Consider the following 22,187-nt stretch of genomic DNA (forward strand, 5'->3'; position numbering starts at 1 on the left):
GCCGGCACTTTCCAGCTCTCTTCAGCAGCTCAGGGTCCCACAGCCGGTCCAGGCCTGAGAGTAAACAGCACCCACACAGGGAGGGAGCAGGCTGCAGGCCTGCTTCGGTCCCCACTTCTCAGGCGCACGTGTGGGGAGGTGTGTGGAAGGGAGAGGGCGAGCCACGCTGACCCCCTTCAGTGAATCTTCCAGCTCCACTTGAGATGGCAGCACCTCTGCGCAAGGAACCTCGTGGTTGACTTCTTGGTGTCACACCCACATCAAGAGATGAGCAGATGTGACAGGTAAGAGGGGCTGAGGTAACCAAGGCTCTCGAGTTAAACCGTTAGATTATACAAAGCCGTGAAGATAAAATTAACTTAACGAAGTAGCTACAGACGTAGGCTGTGCACCAGCTAGGTCGGGCCGACAGAGCGCAAGACAATCGGCCAAGAGCGGCCAGAATCCTCGCCTTTATGTCAGGGGGCAGCGGGCAGGGGCAGCGGGAGGGACAAGCAAACGGAGAGCAAACAGACTAAAAGTACTTTGCCCACAAGATGTCTTGTGGAAATTTTATTATGTAGAGTGTAAAATGAATTGTCAGTCCAATAAAAACAACACTTTTTTTAAAAAACAACATGCATAACATTTTCCAATTGCCTTTTTTAATAGTTAGACAGTTCAAGCATTATAAGGAAAATAAGGAGAAAAACCCCAGACACTGTAACTTCAGTATATCTCAAACGGAATGTCCCCCAGGTCAATTGAAAAACGCAAGAAAAAATAGCTTCAATTCCGTTTTTCTTTCCTTTAAAAATACATGTTATCTGTACAAGATACGCTACAGTAAACACTGGAAATCATATTATCCCTTTTATTAAATCAAAATTATTTAATTCATATTGTGGTTAATGCTAGATTTATTTATTCATCTAGTTAATTTGACAAATATTAAGAAAATATTTAAAAGAAAAAAGCAAAAAACACCTTGGAATTAAAAAATAGTTACTACATTTTTATGCGGTTTAATGTTCCACAGTGTTTGTTAAAAGTTATATTGAATTTATTTTTAATATTAAAAATAACAGTATTTATATTTCTGAGAGACTAGAGAAAGGTTTTTTTGTTTTGTTTTTAAAACAAGCTTGGAGGTCTTAGATACACAATTGCAATCGGTAGGTCATGGAGACATGAAAAAACGTCTGCTAAACACACAAACACATTTTTATATTATTACCCCTTTAGAACTCTAGAAATTATACAAACCCTATAAAATGCCCCCTCCCGAGCCCTGTTGGACAGCAATACAATTATCTGTCTCAATTCAGAATTCACATAATTAATTACAATACATAATAGTTCAGTTTTTTAAAAAATGCAATAAAACCAGACAGCCAAGATACAAGAAATTAGAAGTAAAACATTTAATGAATTTACACATTTAAGAATATTTAAATACTGTTTAAAAATGTTTTTAAAGAATTTGTTACAAGCCACCTAAGACTTCCAAGCCACTTTCTGTTGCAACAGAAAAAACTGTAAATAAAAAGACATGCAAACAAAACAAAACAAAAACACACCATGTTGAAATGTCACTGCTCTGCGGCACATTCTGGTGCCCGAATTTGCAGGTATTGCTCCAAAAAGAATCCCAGAGCTTACACATTTGAAGTAACAAACAAAAATAACAAAACAAAAATTATCAGCAATTTTTAGTAACTGATTTTCCCGATTTTTAGAAAAATTCTGTTAATCTAAATATAGTGTTTCACAGAACAAAACAAAGGTTCTTCATCAAAAGGTTTGCACATCTAAAAACCTCTGTTACAAATAGGTTTTGCTCACAATGGTTTCGGGGGCGGCGGGGAAAGGGGGCTGCAGGCCACTGTCCTACTGTTCCTGTGGAAGGAAGGGGGAGAGCAGTTAGTCTGACGGCGAGTTCTCAAGTGCTGGCCTGAGGTCGGGGGCTGTCTGCAGGGAGGTGACAGGAGCTGACACACATGCACGCACACACGCCTGCGGGCACGCGCCATCCTTCCGGGCCTTGTCATGGGATCTGGCCCAGACAAAACCGCTCTCGTACAGGAGGCCCCGGGGCACCTCCTCCCACAGGGGATGCTGGGCGGGGAGAGGGGAGTGAGCGAGTGATGCCTCTTCTCAGTCACCTACCACCCTGCCACCTGTTCCCACCAGGCCCAGAGGGCCATTTGGGCAGTGAGGTGAACGACTGGCCTTGGGTCCAGGGCCTGTGGTAACTGACACGCTGTCCACAGGGACCAGACTGGCATCAGTCAGCACTGATGGCCTGAAAAATGCACCTGAGATGTGACCTGCGGGAGCAGTTGGTCCTCTTCCGTGCATTTATAAGAAAACCATTCTGGGCCTCTGATTAGACAGAGCCCTCCAGGCTTCCAGACAGGGCCCAGCCTTCAGAGGGTGTGGACTAGCCCTACTCCTGTTGCCCCTCTCTGCTGCCCGGGGACAAGCGTGATGGCCTGGCCACACCACCCTTTTCAAGAACAGGCCTGGGGAGTGGCCCCAGCGCTGGTCTTACTCCCTAGCTGGTGCCACGCTCGCCCGGGGGCAGCTAAGTTACGCTCCCTTGTAGCTGCGGGCCCTGGGGCCCAGAGGAGGAAACTGAGTGCCACTCAGCACCGCGCTCTGGGTCTGGATTTGAGGGAAGATCAGGCTCGTCCCGGTAGGGGCTCTGCCCAAACAGTTCTCCCACTTGGCTCAAACCTGTCCTGTCTGGGGCGAGGAGGGGGCCAGGGAGGCTGCCGCGGGGTGCTGTGCAGACGGCGGCCGTACTGAGCAGTGCCGGGGCCCACGTGGTTCCCCCTGTGCTCGGGCCCCAGGGTCAGGCACACGCAGAAGGCTTGGGGGGGGGGGAGTCGGGTCGGCCTGGGAAGTCTTGGCGGTGCTGCATCGGCTACAGACCTGGCTGTGGGCCTGAGCCTGCCCTAATGTCTGCCCGTAGAACGCGACCTGTTGTCTGTAATACTCCGCCCAGGCCATTGTGTAGTCCGGCGGGGAGCTGGCCTGAGGAGCGGCGCTGGCGGCGTGACCTGATGGACAAAGCAAAGCACGGGTTACTGGGAGCAGGGACGCGCCTGTGGGAGGCAAGGACACCGTCAGCCTGGAAGGATCCCTTCCCAAAGCCTCGGGGGCATCCGGGACAAGCGCCCGATGCTCACGCTCTCCCTCCAGACCCCTCAGCGAGCTGCGCCAGGACTGCTCTGCCCGAGCACTGCTGCAGAAAGCGCGGTTATCAGCCTCTCCTCGGCCGGCCCCTGCTCCACTCCTACAAGACCTTCGTGTCTGTCTTCTCTCTCCAGAATCACATTCTCTGCATCTGTCTGCCTGTCCTGCCGGCTCCCAGTCAGTGCCCTGGGCCGGAGGGGGAGGAGGGAGGGCGAGAAAGCGGGTGCCCCGCACGGGGGTGTGTGCACCTGCGCGGGGCATCCCGGCCCACGCGTGTCTGGGAATCTGGATGGGGGGCTCTGGGAAGACTTTCACCAGGTGCTCCAGGTGACGGTGACCTCCCTGACCCGCACCCTGGCCCCCAGAAGGGTACTGACCTGGTAATGATCCCAAACACAGGGTGAACATTTCTTTGACGGCCTGTGATCTGAGCTCTTCCAACTAGCAAGTAACACCCTTCAGACTCAAGATACGTGAGACACCTCCTTCCAACAATACCCAAACGTTCTGGTTCAGCAGTTTTGGGATTCACCCCCGAGACCTTAGCACTAATTTTAAATGACTCCCTGCGGGGAGCGTTGTGGTCGTGGTTGTGGTTGGCCTCCCTCCCCTTTCTAAAAGGACTGGCTTAGTTAGGGAAGCTGGCACGGTTAGGGAAGAGCTTTACTTTGGAAGAAAAGCAACTCAGCTCCCGCTCGGACCCCGGACTCGCTGCTCTGAGTCTCACCGCGCCCCTCCTCTTCACCTGTCCTGAAGCGGGCTTAGAGCCGGGCAGCGGCAAGACCGCAAGGCAGTCAGCAAACGGCTCCCGGCTGGTCTGAGTCCTAACCCGGTGGTTCTCAAGTGGACGGCCAAGGCCGGGACTGTCCCTGAGGGTAGGTGCCATGCCCTTCCGGGCCCTTTAGAGTCCAGGAGAGAAGCGCGAGGACTGGAGGACGGCAAAGGACGACCGCGCGTCTCCCCTCACAGGCACACGTGGGGAGAGGGTGGCAAAGGTGGACGCAGAGATCCGACTCACACAGGGAAAGCGGGAAAGAGAAAAAGGGGTCAGGGAGCCACGGCCTCTGAGGTCTACAGTCCTGGGGGCTGTGTGGCCGGGGAGCCGCTTGTTAAGAAGGACCAGCGCACTCACTCTGTTTTCTGTAATAGTCTTCCCAGGCCTTGCTGTAGTCGGGCTGGCTGCTCTGCGGCTGGCTCTGCTGGCCTGGGCGAAGAACACAAAAGCAGTCAGGCCTCCGGGCTCCCGGGGCCTCGGGCCCCAGCCCGCAGGCTCCAGGCCCTGCTCTCTGCACTCACTTCCTTGCCCCTGTGGCCCGGGGTGGGGGGCTGGGGGAGGAGCCAGGCCGACCCCCAAGAGGGCCTCCACCCAGGCCAGCGAGGCTGGGGCTGGCAGACAGCTGCCCCGCAAGGGCGACCAGCAGGCAGGGCCTCAACTCCCTTCAGTCGGGGACTCTGGGCTGCCACGAGCAGAGCCCCTGGGGCCAGAGTGCTGTCTGCGGCTCCCTGGATTGGCCTGCAAACCGACAAAGAATCCGAATGGCGCTGACCACTCCCTTTCCCTGGCCCTTCTGTTCAAGGACTGATGGCTTTGCCTTTGCACGACGAGAACTACAGGGGACACACAGGGGAAGTGTCCAGAGACTGCGCTCAAGGTGACGACAGAAGACGGGGTACACACCTGACCCCCAGCCTCGCGCCTGTCCGGGGTGAGGGCGAGGACGTGTTGGGGGTCGTCCCCGCCCTCCTCTCCACATCACTGGGGGCAGAAAGGCTGGGCTGGGGGGAGCAGAGCAGCAGCCTGCCCAGGGGCACGGGGGGCGGGTAGTGTTTAAAAGACTTGACCACAGCTGGAAGTCGGGACCCTCCTTCTGCCAAGGGCACCCCCCGCCGGCACGTCCTTTTTTTCGGTTAGAATCACAGCCTGCAGCAGGCAGAAAGGACGTGCTCAAAAACACATTTCACGGCACAATGCTGTCCCCAAGAGTTAATCTCCTCAAGGCTGAGGAGGGGCGCAGGCACGAGGACAGTCGGTGTGTGGGGACCCCTCCTCCCCGCGCTGCGGCAGGACGGGACTCGGAGCTGGACGCTGGCAAGGCCTGGGCAACGCGGCAGCAGGAACTGCCCCCTCAGACACGGAGGCTGTGGGCAAGTGGGATTTTTCTTCGGACCCAAACCAATTCTCCATTCCCGAGTGAACCAAGCGACACCACAGGTGAAGGCTGGTGCGTGGTGCACGGCGCAGGCGCTAGCTGCGTTTTCTCTCGCTCAGCCCACGTACCTTTGCCAACTCCTCGCCCGCCTAGCCTGAGGAGGCAGCGGGGCGGGCTCTGCGGGAACTGCCCCCTGCACGGAGGTGGACGTGTCCCCTGCAGCTTCAACGCAAAGCCTCCCCACAGTCTAGGGCTTCTCCCAGGTCCTCTGTCCTGGGCGATGGGCACTGGGGAACCCTATCTGGGTCACCTCCCACCCTCGGGGTGCTCTCTGATGGAACAGGAGGTAGCGAAACATGCCCGGGCTGTGGGCTAAGTGAGCACAGTGAAATGGGGAGGGTGGAATCTGGGTGGTGTGTAGGTGTTCGTGGTGAAGTTCTTTAAGATATTCTGCACGTTTAAGTTATTTCGTAAGAAAGGGGGAAGAGAGGGAACAAACACAACCATGCAATTTCAGAGCTCACGAGTACTTTAGAAATCAAATCCAAACCCTTCATTTCACAGATGACAGAACTGGAGCCCTAGAGAAGCAGGGACATGCCTCAGGCTGCCCAGCACTACTCCCGAAGCGAAGCGTGGGGGGGGCTTCTCCAGCTGTGAACCTGACCAGGCGCCCCGGGGCAGGGTCTCACACCCAGCACTCTGCTCAAGGGGAAAGGGGTAGAACCCCGGGCCCAGCCCCTTGTGGGCAAAGCTGCAGCACGTGTCCTGCAGCCTGGCGCTCCGAGGGGAGCCTGCAGATGTGCTGAACAGCGCTTTCCAAACACCACCAGGCTGGCCCTTCAGACGTCAAAAGAACCTAAGGGAAGGTTTTTGTTTTGTTTTTGTTTTTGTTTGGAAGGCTGTGCAAGATGGGCTCTACCAGCAGTAAAACTCAAGGATGACTCCTGAAGCTGACGTGGGGGCCAGAGAGTGGGAGGGGGTTTAATTCCAACGAGAACCTTCTCTTTTACAATCAGTTTTCTTAGAGAGCAAATTCTCTAATCATGCGCTTTCTGGAAGTTCGGGAGATAGAGAATCCTTTTCTAAGATGGTGCTGGGGAGGAGAGAGGGGGAAGGCCACCTTGAGGCCAGAGGAGGGGAGCAGGCGGGGCACCCATTAGGCGGGGCTGCTTGAAGAGGCTGCAGCGGGGGAAGGGGCTCAGGTCAAACCACATTCTCAGGGCCCACAGGCCTTTCGGACCCGTTTCTGGGGGACCAGAGTGACGGAAGGCTGCTGCTGAGAAGGTGGGCCAGGAGAGAGGCGGGCCCCCTGTCCCCGCCCAGCTGGAGATGAGCCCAGCAGGCCTGTCCCCGGGGGCATCCCACCTCCTCCCGAGTCACTTACTTGGAACCTGCTGTGTGGGCTGCTGCCACGCCTGGTAGGTGCTGCCCCAGCCCTGGGTCAGGAAGGCCGGAGGACCACTGCGGAGGACAAGAGGACTCATTCCAGGGCAGGCCGCACCCCACCCCCCAGCCCCTGCGCCCACCCCCGCGGCAAGCACAGCGCCCTCTGCTGGAGACGCAGCAGGGCGGAGTAAAGGCGGCCCACCCACCTCACAGGCGCGCTGTGAGGGCTTCCGTTCACTTTAGCGGCCATGTTTGGGAAGCACCCTGAGCTCCTCGGAGGAAAGGTGCTAAAAAAAGTGGAAAACAAATAAAGACAATACAACGGCTTTTGCAAAAACAAACAAACAAAAACCCTCCCGCCACCCAGCCCCAGGGCGGTGAGCTCTCCTAGGGGATGCTGGCGGGACCACAAGACCCTCCGCCCTCTGGGAAGGCTCTCGCCCCAGCACTGGTCACTGAGCAACAGACAGGCCAGAGGGACCACCAGTAAGAGAGAAGGAGAGGAGTCCTGCCCACGCCCAGAACTTGCGGCTTTCGGCCGGCACTCCCTGGAAGTAGCTGGAAAAGGAGGACCCCTTGGGGGCAGTGAGTTCTTCCAGTCAAGAAAAGACTCACTTCTGATGCGGCGCGGCAGGTGGCTGGCCGAAGGGGCCCTGCGCGAAGGCTCCGGGCGCTCCGAGACTGGCACCCTGTCAGGACACAGAGGGAACTCTCACCTCCTGTCGGCTGCGCCTGCACCCTCTGCCCAGGCCCACCCCGAGGCAAACCACAGCTTTCGGGGAGAGAGACAAGTGAAGTGAAGATGCCCTGTGGCACTCGCACTAGCCTTCCTTGCCCACAGTGGGCTTTACTTGCAGAAACAGCTTCTGCCCCTTGAGCAACCGATACCACCACACAGCCAATACCGGCACCACCACAACTGCCCTAGCGTGTCGCCCTGGGGGTAGGGACCGACCTGCTGACTGTCCCGTCAATTCAGGCTGGCCCACGGCTTTCTGCCCTTCTACGTCCCCTTTGAGGTGAGCAGTGGCCAATCTGTCCTCCATCAACACTCCCTTTCTTTATCTGCTTTGAGGTGCCTGAAACTAAAGCCAGAGTCAATGAACGCTGCCTGCAGGGCTGGCCGCCGGGGCGATGCCAGTGGGAGTCCGGGGGCAGTGCTGGGGAAAGGCTGCCGGCCCTGGCTGCTCATCTACGCCTGCAGGGCCAACGGCTCGGGGCCTGAGCTGCGGTGGCCTGGGCGAGCTCTGCGCGTCTGGGCCTGGCCCTGGTGTCCCTGCGCCCCGACCTTCCCCCTCAGCAACGTGGGAGGGGGCTGTTGCCCTCACATCACGTGAGGACCAAGAGCCACAGGAAGTACAAGGTTCTGGGGAGAAACAGGCGCCTTGGACATCCAAATGAAAGCCCAGCTCCTATCTCCCAGGTGGGGAAAGGACCTCGTACGTACGCCCACTTTCTCGTCGATGAGGTGTCTGGCCAGCTCGATCTGCTGAGGAAGCCCCCTGATGGTGAACATCCGCAGGCTGGGGTCCGTGCTGGGAGGCGGGTTCCGCTGAAGCTCCACGTGCGCTCCCGAATGCTGGTTTATGCTTTTGATGTTCTCGCCCCCTGCGGGCAGGACACAGAAGAGTAGGTGACTACAGTTCTCTCCTCCGGAGGAGGAATGGGTATTTTCTGCACACCAGTGCTCGTCCTAAGAGTAGACAAGGACTTTCCATTTATACTTTAAAACAGCTCTTGTAAAAACCAGAGCTGTCTCATTTGTGAAGCCAGACTTGTGAAGCAAAGCTGGTCTCCATCTCAGTGTCCTATGCAGAGGCCTGGAGTGGCCCAGAAACCAGGTCTGGGCCTTGGCCCACAGATCTGCACACAGTGAGCTCAGCTCCGGAGAAGGCACTCCATCCTTCTCAGCATGAGAATGGTGACCTGATGGCCCCTCCATGGCACAATGCGGGCCTTCAGGCCCGGTGTGGGCCACCGCACTGCTGTCTCCCGCCCTCCGCAGGTCAAACAGCCGGCCACAGGCCCCAACAATACCCAGAGCCCACTCAAGCCTTTAATATGCCATCCTGTCTCTTCTCAAGTCTCTTCTTCCTCTGTGGGTGGGGGACAGGCCTAGACAGAGCGGCAGCCTGAGAATGGAGGTCACAGAGGCCTGGGTGGAGTGGGGCTAATGAAAATGTAGTTGGACTCTTTGAAAAACCTGTGAGAGTCCCAGTCTCTTAATGAAATTTGCGTAACAAAAGTTCCACCAGTGTAACAATGGTTTGATTCTTCTCTTCAAATTTCACAGAACTTACAGATCAGCTCTGCTCAATTGGGGTGGCGGAGCCAGAATTCAAGGAAAACTTGGAGCACAGAGTTCCGCAGAACTGGAAAAAGACGATGTGTATAAAATCTGACGCAGGATACCAGGGAGCCCCAAAGGGTCAAAACGAAGACTAAAGGCCAGTCTCTGTGTCACCCCTCCTCACCCAGAGTCGAAACTAAGCTGCAGTGACATTTCTCGTGTCATTGTAACACGTCCACAATCCTTCAAACTCCCAACCTGCCCTCCACCGGCCCTGCTGGAAAGCCACGTCTGAACAAAAGCATCGAGGAGCAGTTAGGTAAGGGACACCAAGAGCAGGCACGGCTCATCTCATCCGGAAAGCACGATGGGATTCTACGAGGGTCAGGATGCAAAGGTGGAGCCTGGGTCCAGTCATTCTTCCTGAAGGAATTGTGAGCGGCCCTTACATGATAGTAAGGAAACCAGGAGACAGTCGGCATTCAAGAAAGCTTGGTTCAAACGTTAGTCTGGGCAGGATGTTAGCTCGGTTTAGGGTAGTTTTAAATTTAAAAGCAAATTAAGAAAAAGAACAGCCCAGCAGACCACAGTGTTGTATGCATGGTTTTCCTAAAGATCTGCTGAGTTTAGGGGAGGGGGTCCCTGTGCTGTCTACACCTTGAGCCTTGAGCAAACACGTGGTCTCAGGGGCAGCACCAGCCGAGGCAAGAGTCACAGAGAGTCTTCAGCAGCTTCCCCGTACGCGCAAGCCCCCCCCAGCCCCACAACTACCCACCTTCACTCAGGTCATGAATTCTACCTCCTTGGCATCATGAAAAGCCAGCAGCTTGGCTCCTAGGCAAGAGTGTTCTTAGGGAGCGCCGAGGAGCCGAGAGCAGGAGACCTTCCCACTGCACTCCCAGCACTTGAAGGGACCCCCACCCCACCCTCTGCCCAGACCACTCGGTCCCCACGGGCCCAGACCGGCTCCCCTCCATCAGGCACTTGGACCAGCAGCCCCAGACTCCTCCCTGAGGCCGCAGGCCTATGCTAATAAGGCGAGGAGGCACCGCAAAACTGCACGGGGCCGGAAGGAGTTAATTTAAGTTCATCTTCCTTTAAGAGGAGGTCGCCAGCTTGGCACATGGTGGCCGTCTACAGGCTCATTCAGCAGCCTGCCCCATTCTTCCACCTGACGGGGGGCAGAAGCGACCCACCAGTGGCCCCCAGCTGGATGTGAAATCGTAAAGCAATTAATCAAACCTGCTAAAAGGCTGGGCTGACAAGAGCAGGGCTGGCCACACTATCTGTCACTGTTGCTGTATTTATCATGGAAATCCAGCAGGGGCCCAGGGAGGTGCAGCGTCTGTCCAAGGGCTGCAGGGCCTGCCTGCGTGTGGCTCCCCTCACCCCGCGCCTTTCCCAAGAAACAGGAAGACCTCATACCCAGCCCCTGGGGCGGGGAGTTACAGAAAGGCCCCTGCTCCTGCCTCAACGAAACTTAGCCTGGCTTCCCAAGGCTGCTACTGGAGCACCAGGACACAGCATCAGTTACTGCTACGTTCTGCTGTCTCCTCCCTCTGGGGATCGCTCAGGATGACTTTGTAGAGGACAAACTGAGCGACTGTCCTGTGAGTACCGAGGTTTCACTGACTAGGAGGAACTATCACAGTGAAGACAGAAAGGCTCTGCCAGGTCTAGAGACGACACTTCCCATGAAAACCTCGTTGACAAAACGGTTCTCAAAAAGCACAGAAAAACCTAGATCTGATTCTTGAACTCCAGGCATCAGCTGGATTTAACCTCATGGCAGCAGGCCAGCTGATGGCCTGGGCAGCACGTCTGACTTATCACAGCATTTGGGCAGCCAACAATGTCCATTAAACACCTCCCAGCATGTATGCCCTGCCAGAAAATTAAAACAAACCTACGTCGTTCCTACACCCCTGAGAGGTTAACCACCCAGGGACAACACGGATACAAGAGAGAAACATTTTAGAAGAGCATAAAACACACACTGTCCAGGAGTGGGACCCAGTGCAGATTCTGGGAGGTGAATGAGGGGGACAGGAGGAATCCCAGCCCTGTGCCGGCTGGTGAGGACGTGCCACGCCAGCCTCAGCTTTCTGCCGGTGAAGACGTTCCCAAGTCAGGTTCCACGGGATGCTAGCATCCCTCCAACAGCTAAGAGATGTCTGGTGATCACAGAAACTGGGGAAACTCTAGGGAGAAAACTGTATTTATTTTTTCCATATGTTGCCAAACACATACAAAGGGAATAAATAGGCAAATACAAAACCCAATGCTGAACATGAGTTTCCCACCAGGTCAAGGCTTTGCTTAGAGAGCAGAGAAGCTAAGCCCACTGCTCCGCGAGCCCCAGACCTGCTCTCAGCAGCCTTCCTTGGTCAAGGCCAGCCCAGGTGAGCCAGCAACAATGGCCTAGAAACCTGCCTGCTCTCGCTCGCTCTTCGCTGAAGGACAGGAAGGAGCCACGTTAGCCATTGATGAGGGTTTCTACACAACGTCCTCTAAAATGCCTAGAAACAACTAACAAATCAATTTTTATTTCCCTCCACAGGGTGCCTGATACTCTTGGTAAATACGTTGAAAAGATAAAAACCACTTTCACATGTTGTGTCAATAGAGAGCAAATACCCAAATCCAGTAAGGAACAAAGTGACGCACTCGTCAGAAAGCAATCTTCGCTTGAGGAAATTATCTTAACGGTTCCTCTAAGCTCCCTGGAGGTGAGTTAATCACCAATCAGTCGATCGACAAACACTCAGAGGCCCCTCACCTGTTCAGGGTGCCTCCTCAGCAACCTAAGCTGCTTCCATAGGCAGCGGGTCTTCCCGACCATCTGTTTACACGCTGTAATGAAGTACTGGCTTTGCCCCATTCACGAGGGCCCATGCAGAGGATGGTTCCTGCAGAAGGCAGCTGATGCCTCGGACCTGGCCCCTCAGTCAAGGGCAGCAAACAGAAGGAACTTTGTGCTTCAAAGGTATTGGATGTGGCCTGTCTGCTCTCAGGTCAAACACCGGGAAGGGGAACGCCGAACTCCAGCAACCGCCTCTTACCTTTGCCTATGACGAGGCCGCACTTATCTGCCGGCACTGTGTAGGTTATCTCCTGGATGCCACCAGGGTTTCCCACGTTCCAGTCACCGCGGCCACGGCCTCTTCCTCTGGCTACCGCCAGGCCTCCGAAGCCATCTCTTTCCTGGGAAGGAAGCAAAGCTCAGGTGACATTTCTGTCACTGCCACCAGCACTATTTTTCATCTCCGGGGAGGAGGTTAAGTGACAGGATGTAATCAACGCCACACATTAGAACCTGAGCACCTTTCCACATTTCAGACTCTGAAGGCTCTTTACAAGTAGAATTAACACAGATCACAGGCGCATTCAAGAAAACGTGCGCGGATAAACCACGTGGTTACATAGACAGCACAAACACACCCAACTAAAGCAGGCAGTCAGCTATAAATTCCTAAGTCTAAAGCCCAAGGCCCTTATCCCTGGAGTTTTAATTACTGGGCCTTAATCTACAGGCATCAGGAGCTGGTTTTCTTCTCAATGCTGGGCCTACCAGAAACCAGATATTAGATGCTGAAGAGCTATGAGCTTTTGAAAGTGACACATGAGTAGCAAGGATGACTTCTGACCCTCTCCCGACAAGGTTGCTACAGAGAACCATTCAGATACCGCTCTGAGAGTCAGAACACCCTGCAGTTCAACCAGCAATAAGAATAAAAGGGTTTTAAAGAAAAATGGGCTGTCTCGCTCCCCAAGAGAGGGAGGAACAAGCCAGGCCCATCCGCCCACGGTCCGGGGCTGGAGAAGTCTCCCGACTTATTCTCACAGTTTCCCCACCAGAGAGCGAAACCCACAACCAACACCTAAGCGAGGAAGATTCCTTTCACTCGAGGGCGAAACACCCCATTCCAGCCTTTGTCCTTTGAGTCACTTTGGAGCAGCAACATTTAAAATCTTGGAAAGGCTGAAGGCGAACCTGGGCAAGCTGAGAGCTCCTTCACGGAAGGGAGAAGCTGAGCAGGCGATCGGCACAGCCTGCTCCTGTCGATGAAGGGTAAACTGAATGTTTACCCAGAATCGAAACCCGCACAAAGCCGAGCTCACTGGAGTGCTTTCTGTTGCACTCTGCTTTCATGAGCGACAAATGACAAGTAAACAAGGTAATTTTAGGGATCTACGCTAGAACACAAACACGTGGCCAACTTTCTGGGTATGCCACAGATTCTCAAAGACAAGCTGTCCCCTCATCATCTCACGGCCTTTGCAGTCCTGGGATCATCAGTTCTTACTACTAAAAAGGATGTCAGAGATGAATTAGTGACGCTTCTCTGAACTTGTCTCATCCTAAGAACTGCCTGGGGCTGTGGGTGAGATCCAAGCCACCCTCTTGGATACTCTGATTCAGGAGATCTGGGGCGGGGGGGTGGGGTCTATAAACCTGTAACCTCAGCAGGTGCCGCCAGATGACTTAGGGGATCATGTGGGGTGCATCACCTGGTATAAACCCCTTGGTTTGCTGCTGAAAAAACTACACCAAGAGGAGTTCAAAGGCTCGCTGAAGGTCACATGAAAAGTGGCGGAGCTGGGATGGTGGTTTCTAATCTCTGGCTTCTTTCTTCAGCTCCTATTATTCTCAGACTTTTCCTACAAACCTGGGGGACATGATGTGCCAACCTGCCACCAGCTACAGTAGTTCTCCAGAGCAATTTGCAACGGGGGCAGGTGTATCCTAACAGCATCACACAAGCCTGCTCCCATTCCAGAGAAAGACGTGCATGGAATCAAGTGCATGAAGACAGTGTCAGGATTTGGGCAGAACGTGGAGTGCCTTCTAAAGCTGAGATGAGACTTTACTGTTATACGAGGTACACTGGACTGTTTGAAACTGGGCAATCTGCACTGTTACATCCCACAAACAGGTTAAATAGTCAGGAACTTTGTGAAAAAAAATCTAGATTCTGAGACAATAAAGGCAGACGAATAATAAACTAGCAGGAAAACAAAAACAAAAATGAAGGCGGGAAAGAGACAGATGTAGAGAAGCCCATGGCTATAATCTTGGAGGGAGGTAACTGACAAGAGTACTGGTTTCCAAAACCGTGACTTGAGAGGGGGTGACTGCTCCAGGGTGTCACCCCGAGAGCCCCAGGTAGCACTTGCTGCTTCTGCCGGTGAGATATTGAAGCTCCAGAGAGCCAGACCCACCTGGGCTGTAAGAATAAGCTCGTTGATGACATGTGCTGCGTGCTGGCATCGCTCTGGGGGTCCCATGACCTGTGCAGCTCTCTCTGGACTAATACCATCATCTGTGGAACAAGGTGAGAGATGGGATTAGGAAAAGCCCAACTTCAGAAGGAAACAAACGTCAATCTGATTTGCAATCAATGTTCCAACCAGTGCCAAAGAGGGTAGTAAGAACATCACCATATCAGGGAATCTTCTGCATAGGGAAACGTGCGCGGCTACATCTTTTGGCGTGATCCACGTCAATACTCATTTCTTATGCAATTACAGCCATTTAAAAAAGATATCAATATAGAAACTAAATTAAACTTAAAAAAAAAAGTGCCAAGGAAAACAGAGTTGAGCTACAGCAGTATTTTCCCAGAAGCAGTCCATCATGATGTTTTCCCATCTTCAGAGAAATGAGTGAAATAAAGACACTGTAGATGATTTTGCTTGTCAAGGTAAATTTATAAAATTTAAAGAACGGTCCTTGATTTTACGATTTTTTTAATGGTTTTAAGTTATCTTTAATTTTATGAAAGCAAAATAACAGTTTTTTTTTTTAAGTCTTTACTTGGCAAAATTAAAAACTGGAAATGCTATGTTGGTCCCCCCGTTTTACTAGTCCAAGGAAAAAAGAAAAAAGCCTGGACACCCCGGGCTAGAGTGTTCCGGCACAAGAAGGGTGGCCCGGCCAGCAAATCCACAGAAAGAAATGAGGGGCCAGAGGACAAACCCACACTGGAAATTTGGTAACAGAATGTCGCGAAAGAGAGAGAGGGTGAGGGAGAGCAAAGAACACAAGTGGGCTAATAACAAAGTCCTTGTTTTGTGAGGTGTTCTTTCATTCTTCATAATGCTGAGGACTTCTGAGAACCATCAAAACCTACCTGGTTTTGGGCTTCCCTGGTGGCGCAGTGGTTGAGAGTCCGCCTGCCGATGCAGGGGACACGGGTTCGTGCCCCGGTCCGGGAAGATCCCACATGCCGCGGAGCGGCTGGGCCCGTGAGCCATGGCCGCTGAGCCTGCGCATCCGGAGCCTGTGCTCCGCAACGGGAGAGGCCACAGCAGTGAGAGGCCCACGTACCGCAAAAAAAAAAAAAAAAAAAAAAAAAAAAACCTACCTGGTTTGAACTGAATTCTCACACCGGCATCATTCTGGATCTTTTTGATCATTTCCCCATTTCTTCCTATTACAATCCCAACTGCAAACCTAGGCACAGACACCTAAGCACAGAGAAACAAAACATCAGAGTTTTTCTGCAAACCTGGTGTGTATGTGTGTGTGTGTGTGTGTGTGTGTGTGTGTGTGTGTGTGTGTGTACATACAATGATTTTTATCACAGTGCATTTCTGGAAATGATACAATAAAGCATTTTTTTTCCTCTTAGGAAAAATACTGTGGTTGATGGCTGCATTCCTGTCCATTAAATGCATCCAACAGGTCTGAGACCCGATCAAAAATAGTTATAAAGATGAAGTAAAGTAAGAATAAACCTCATAGATAAAAGATTAAAAAAAAATTTTAAGATTAAAAATTTATCTTCCAAATTTTATGAAAGAAACATTAATGTACCATACACATTGATTATACTATGGTCCTATAAAATGTTTTTCTTTTCCTTCACTCTTTTATTGTAGTAAAATATATATAACATAGTATTAATCATTTTAACCATTTGTAAATACACACTTCAGTGGCATTAAACACACTCACAATGTTGTGTAACCACCACAGATGTCTACACCCCAAACCTTTTCATCATCCCCAATAAGAACTCCCGTGAAACCACAGTGCTTCCTCCCCAGCCCCTGCTAACCTCTACTTTCCTTTCCGTCTCTATGAACTTGCCTATCCTAGGTGCCTCATGTAAGTGGAATCATGACAACGTTCATCCTTCTGCACCTGGCTTATTTTACCAAGCATAACGTTGGCAGGGCCCACCCTCGCTGTAGCCGACATCAAGGATGTATTTCGATCCCATTCCACCTCATCAGTAAAACAGGCTTAGGAGTATGATACTATCACAACACAGGTCACCACGAAAGCCTGGACTTGGGTCTTCATCTGGGCAGTGGGGTGCGCTTTGAAGCACAACCCCCAGCCAGGGGGAAGGGCCCCATTCCCTGAAATGCGTGCAGCTGGTGCTCCTCACTACAGCTGGCTGTCCCACTCCTTTCTCACACCCACCCTGGGAAGCCAGTGTACTCGGAGGGTTTTGCAGCTGAGATAAGAGATAAATAACTTGCTCAAGGTTAAAGAGCTAACAGAAGCGTGCCCTACAACCTTAAACTTGCCTACCAACCTGTAACTCAAGCTCACCTCTATACTGCCTCCTCCCATTCGGGAGCTGAAATCACCGCGTACACCTCGAAAATCAGCTTGGTCTTTTTCTCGGATGATCTCTAATACCATTTCTCTTGCTTGCTGCATAAACACAGATAAAAGGCATTAAGGAAAATAAAATCCTGAAAAAAGACATGACAGTAGGTGAAAGATCAAACCCTCTTAAATTGGGCTTAAAGCCTCAGGAGGTGCTCAGTGGGAGAACTCACTATATTATGTTACTATTGTTACATGGGACACGGGCAGGCTGCTACTGAGCAGTATATCGTGTATATCACATCTTAAATGACGTGTTCCTTACACTGTCCAAAATGTCCACACAGATAAGGGTTCACAGTCTTCTAAGCCACAGCTGGGTCAGCACATTGGTGCTGGGTCAGAACTTGATGACGGCCGCTCCACCGTATTTCTGACGTGCCATTTCTTTCTAGTGGGCAAGGGTGGGGTCTGAGAGCTCTGACAGTGGGCAGTTTCCACGGGAAGGAAGACATTAACAATGCATCCCATGGCAGAGAAGCTCCAGGGAGGGAAAGGGAAAAGGCCAGCCTGGGAGCCCGAAAATACCTCCTGGCACTGAGAGCTCGAACGTCTTACCAACTGGCAAGAGCCTCCCTCAACACCTGACTCTAAGGCGCATTCAGTGTCCTCACCCCCAAGGACGCACCTGAGTCAGTCCATCCCGCCCACGCCAGCACTGGCCCCCCAGGAGCCATGCTAAGGAGCAACCGCGCACAACTCAAGGTCATGTGAGAACTGAAACAGTCCCAGTTCTGGAAAAATCAAACCAAGCGAGAACAAGAAAAGCCAAAACAGCAACGTCTCATGACATCTGGAGAAACTGGAACATGGACTGACTATAATATGATGTTATGGGATTACCGTTATTTTCTTAGGCCTGGTTTTATAGAAGCAAGTTTTATTCTTAGGAGATACATACTGCAGGATTTGGAGGTAAAAACTCACAGTATCTGACACTTACTTACAAATGGTAAAGCGAAAAACTAAAACATAAACACACAAACAAAACAGTAAGTAGGTTGAAGGTATTCAGATGTTCGCTACACTATCTTTTCAACTTTTCTCTATATTTGAAGTTTTCCAAAATAAAAAGTTGGGAAGAGGGAAAAAAAAAAAAGAAACCCAAAGAACAATATACCCTAAATACAGCAGACAGCTTCTTCATAATACAGAACACGGAATACAGCAGACAGCTTCTTCATAATAAAAAACATGGAATGCACAGTTTTAAAATAAAAAAAATACTGAAAACCTTTCTTTATAATAATTTTCCTGCAAATTCATGAAACATCAATGAAATAAGCTCTTTGCCCAGGTATTTTTTCTACAAAAGACAAAGCCAAACGTTCCACTGGAGAAGGCAGGAGTGGAGGGCTTCTGGGAGGCAGGCTTTCTGTGTCCAGCCAGCTCTCCCCTCTGTCCAAAGAGCTCTACGACACACAGCAGAGGAGTCCCAGGCTGGACTGCGTGAGCCGAGTGAGGAAGATTAGGTGCAGTCTGTTTTTTTTTTTTATTAAAGCCCACCTGTTTACATCTAAAGAGGTTAGAAACTCTAGGGGACCTGACAGGGCAGTAGATAGTGAAGGGCTGCATTGCTGACGGGAACCTAAGCAAAGCAGCCACTGTAATCACCGGCCCTCAAACCTGTTCTAAAATCATTACATATAGAAACCTTGACCAAAAAAGAACTACCAGTGGTATCATTTGAGTTCAGCTGAACGACAGCATTAAGAAATACAGGAGGGGCTCCCCTGGTGGCGCAGTGGTTGGGAGTCCGCCTGCCGATGCAGGGGACACGGGTTCGTGCCCTGGTCCGGGAAGATCCCACATGCCGCAGAGCGGCTGGGCCCGTGAGCCATGGCCGCTGAGCCTGCGCGTCCGGAGCCTGTGCTCCGCAACGGGAGAGGCCACAACCGTGAGAGGCCCGCGTACCGCAAAAAAAAAAAAAAAAAAAACAACTACGGGAATTCTTTTGCCAGAGACTGGTAACCTCTGCTGGATCAAAGCCCCAAAGCCCCTGCAGAGGGACAGCTGTCGCTGACGGGCTGGCTCACCAAGGTGTGTCGCTCTGGAGCTACTCTAAATGCAGCGAAGGTCAGGCAGGCTGCAGCAGGCAGAAAAAAGAGCGTTCGTGTCTCACGGGGACAGACACACTCCCACACCCACAGCGCACACACATTCCTGCTAGTAGCCCAGGTGCTGGAAGATGGAGCACCTGGGTGATTTAGACCTAAGCCCCTGCTTTCGGCACCTGCGGTTGTCCTCGGAGGCTCACAGGACGCTTGCCACGAGGGCACACGCCTGCCTTGTGTGGTCCTGGCACCTTCGGTCGCCGCCCACCTCAGCCAGCGACCTTGTAAAAATGGGTTGAGAGAACAAACAAACAAAAGCCAGAGGGAGCCTGCATCTGAGCTGACCACGGCTCCACCTCGAAAACTGCATCGCATCCGAGCTGCGCCAGCCAATAAAACCTTCTGCGTTTACGGACAAGTTCTGTACGTGGGCTGCCCTGATGGCAGCCCCCATCCACATGTGCTCTGAGCACTCTGAGCGCTGCAACGTGGCCAGTATAAATAAGGAACTCACTTTTTACTTAATCTGAACAAATTCCAACAGCCACGTGGCCAGCAGCTCTGGTACTGGGCAGCACAGCCCCATTCTTTGCATCACCAAACTTGGTTTGGGAAGACAGCTCGAGGAACACCCACCCAGTTTTATAATTTCTTGAACGACATAAAAGCTCTACAAGTACTACCAAGTGATACCGCCACACCCAGGACCTGCCTGACCCATGGTTTCTCTCCTACCTGTACTTTAAATGGGTCTCCGGTGATGCGCAGAGGCTTGTCCGCTCCCGTGGGCAACGGGCCGTCCTGGATCATGACCATCTTCACGCCTGCCCGCTCCTGTGAGGGCACACACACCGGTACAGCCCTCACCGTCAGCAAGAGGCACGCAGGATGGCACAGCTGCACGGGTCGGCTCGTGTCCACAGCGAGACATGCCCCACTAGCAAAGGCACTGCTCTCTGATCCGGCCCGTGAGGCTGGCCTCCGAGAATGCTGAGGTACACGCCGTGCTTGAGGGCGTCCAAGCCTGACCGAGAAAACCGTTTCCCAAAACTCTCCTCCCTTTCCGGTCCTGGAATATCTAAATGTGAACGAGCTACTTTTACAAGATGCTAAGCACCGAGCTAGACAATCTACTTAACGTCACGTGGTCAGAGCTCACGCACAGCAACGGGAGGGAAGGGCCACCACTTCCCGACCTCAGAGGAGAGCTCTGAGTAAGCTACTGAAGGCTCCAGAGCCGATGAGCGCGGCACCAAAATTTGGATTCTGGGACTCTATAAAGTCTGAACTCTTAGGAGTCCACGGCAGAATGCCTTCCACATCCAAGGACTGGGCTATACGAGAGCACACAGGCAGGCCACAACTCCGACCCGCAACTTTGAAAGCCCAGAGCTCGGAAAGAAGAGTTTGCTCCGAACTAAATCTGGCAGCAAAACTAACCTGAACTCACGCGAGCGTACTTCCAGCCCTCCTCTCATGGAGTGTGACTGTTAGGTTTAGCCATGAAAACCTGCACTTGGTTACGGGATGCAGCCCCAAAACTTGCTGGGGGTATTAAACCTACAACACGTTTGGCCCAAGTGTCTCACGTGAGGGATTCTGGAGCTCAGAGCAGCAAGTGTTGACGGAGCATTTACTCAGTGGCAGGCTCTGCACTAAGGGTCTCATGTAAATCACAATAACGGGTATTATTTTAGCTCATTACAACAGCGAGGCCGGCACCTCCCTGCTCTTACAGACGAGGACCCTGAGCCTTAGAAAAGTACACGAGCGTAACTCCGATCTCACCACTAACGAGCAAGAGTGCTCCTGGCTCAGGGCCCTGGCTCTGGACACAGGATTTTTATCTCAGAGTCCTAACAGGGCTTCATCGCCACAGTGGCTGCCGCCAGTTCACGGGGACCCCAGGCCTTGGCGTCACAGCTGGCATCGAGCCTGGCCACAGAAAATGTTCAGATCCGCAGAGGCACTCGGGCAGAGGTTTCGTGGGGAGCCCTGCAGCGTGGTGCACAGCCAGCCCGGCTGGGACACGCCAAAGCCGCACAGAACCTCCCAACCCAGGAAGATGGAGGAGGATGAGGGCTGTCGAGCGCCGCTCGGCCAAGGGGCTCACGCACCTGCAACTGCTTTATTGTCTCCCCTCCCTTGCCGATGACCAGCCCCACTTTAGACGCAGGGATGAGAATCTCCTGGATCGTGCTGTTGCCGTCTATGTCATTATGAAAGCCAGGTCCATTCCGACAGCGGTCCACAATCTGTCCCAGGAGCCGTTTGGCTTGTCTTTGGGAGGGAAAAGAACCACAAGAGAGCCAGCATTAAATGAATGCTCTAGGCGCCCAGGAAGGGGAAACAGCACCGGGGGAACACGCGAAGGAGTCAAGGCAGCCCTCCATCCAGCTCCAGCTCCTGCCCTCACAACCCAGGAGGTCTCTGCCATCCGCCACGCTACTGGGCTGGAATTTAAAAGCAACGCACACCACAACAGCAACGTTCCAACACAGCCCCTCCACGTCTGCCCTCTGCTTGCGCTTGTGTCTCGCGTGCACGCCACAGACACGCCTGTCTCCGATTCGAATGTCAGCTGCTCTGGTGGCAGCTGTCTACCTTTGACCCCCTGCATCTCTTGCTGCTCCCCGATCCAGCATAACCCCTCTCACAGAGCATACGCTCAACAGATATTTGTTAAACAAGAGCGGGAGAGAAAGCAATGAGAAAGACGGGAAGAGAGAAAGCAAGGGTTAGTAATCATCATTTGAATTCTCAAACTCCAAATTTCTTCTCCATAACCAACCAGACTGCTCGATGACTTCTAAGCTATGGCTACAAATCACCAGTTTCGTTTCAAGGGGTGGGGAAAAAAGGAGGCAGGTGCAGCTGTACAGTCATATACACCTGCTTTGTGCTTTCCATGTCAGACTGTCAAGAGCCCGCATTTCCCGTGGGATTTTATGCCGATTCACCTGGGGAGGGAATGGCAATGCTGGAACAGAACCACCCAGCCTGCCGAGGTCATCTGCTGGGCCAATTGCCTTTTCTGCACCAGAATTTCCCCTGGCTGTTATTTGCAGTATTTATTCTTTAAATCACCACGTACAATCTATTTTGTGGTTCTTCGCGCAGGCTCAGTGGCCATGGCTCATGGGCCCAGCCACTCCGCGGCATGTGGGATCCTCCCGGACCTGGGCACGAACCTGTGTCCCCTGCATCGGCAGGCGGACTCTCAACCGCTGCGCCACCAGGGAAGCCCTTGTGGTTCTTTTAATAGGGAAAAATTCAGCGACTAAACAGGCTGGCTATACTGTGCACTGAAGAAAAAACTGTTTCCTCCTAAAGTTACAATCCCATTGCCTCCACTGCTTGGGTAGAAGAGGAAGCAGGAATGTTTAGAAGAGCAGGAAGAAAGAAGCGAATGGCAGGAAATAGATGTTGCCTTCTGCAGTCTTGAGCCTTTGTGTATCTTCTCAGTTACAGCAGCTTTTTAATATTTTGCTTGTGTA

General features: G+C 52.4%; 1 protein-coding gene across 5 annotated transcripts in view; it reads right to left on the reverse strand.

The window, feature by feature from the left end:
• Positions 1-546: 546 nt before the first annotated feature.
• FUBP3 (far upstream element binding protein 3) overlaps positions 547-22,187 on the reverse strand; it is a 49,663-nt gene continuing 28,022 nt past the window's right edge. For 3 of the 5 annotated variants that reach the window (XM_060154054.1, XM_060154056.1, XM_060154059.1), the window contains 13 exons: positions 20,808-20,970; positions 19,426-19,524; positions 16,577-16,681; positions 15,378-15,480; positions 14,233-14,333; positions 12,072-12,213; positions 8,167-8,327; positions 7,335-7,408; positions 6,926-7,006; positions 6,718-6,794; positions 4,313-4,384; positions 2,917-3,044; positions 547-1,878 (listed from right to left, as the gene is read on the reverse strand). In XM_060154054.1, coding sequence (XP_060010037.1) covers positions 1,870-1,878; positions 2,917-3,044; positions 4,313-4,384; positions 6,718-6,794; positions 6,926-7,006; positions 7,335-7,408; positions 8,167-8,327; positions 12,072-12,213; positions 14,233-14,333; positions 15,378-15,480; positions 16,577-16,681; positions 19,426-19,524; positions 20,808-20,970 — 1,315 coding nt within the window. In that variant the 3' untranslated portion in view covers positions 547-1,869. The remainder of the gene's footprint in view (positions 1,879-2,916; positions 3,045-4,312; positions 4,385-6,717; positions 6,795-6,925; positions 7,007-7,334; positions 7,409-8,166; positions 8,328-12,071; positions 12,214-14,232; positions 14,334-15,377; positions 15,481-16,576; positions 16,682-19,425; positions 19,525-20,807; positions 20,971-22,187) is intronic. The other 2 variants (XM_060154057.1, XM_060154055.1) reach the window with 2 other exon arrangements.

Source organism: Lagenorhynchus albirostris, chromosome 7 (genome assembly GCF_949774975.1).
Source record: "Lagenorhynchus albirostris chromosome 7, mLagAlb1.1, whole genome shotgun sequence".
In the NCBI taxonomy this organism is placed as follows: domain Eukaryota; kingdom Metazoa; phylum Chordata; class Mammalia; order Artiodactyla; family Delphinidae; genus Lagenorhynchus; species Lagenorhynchus albirostris.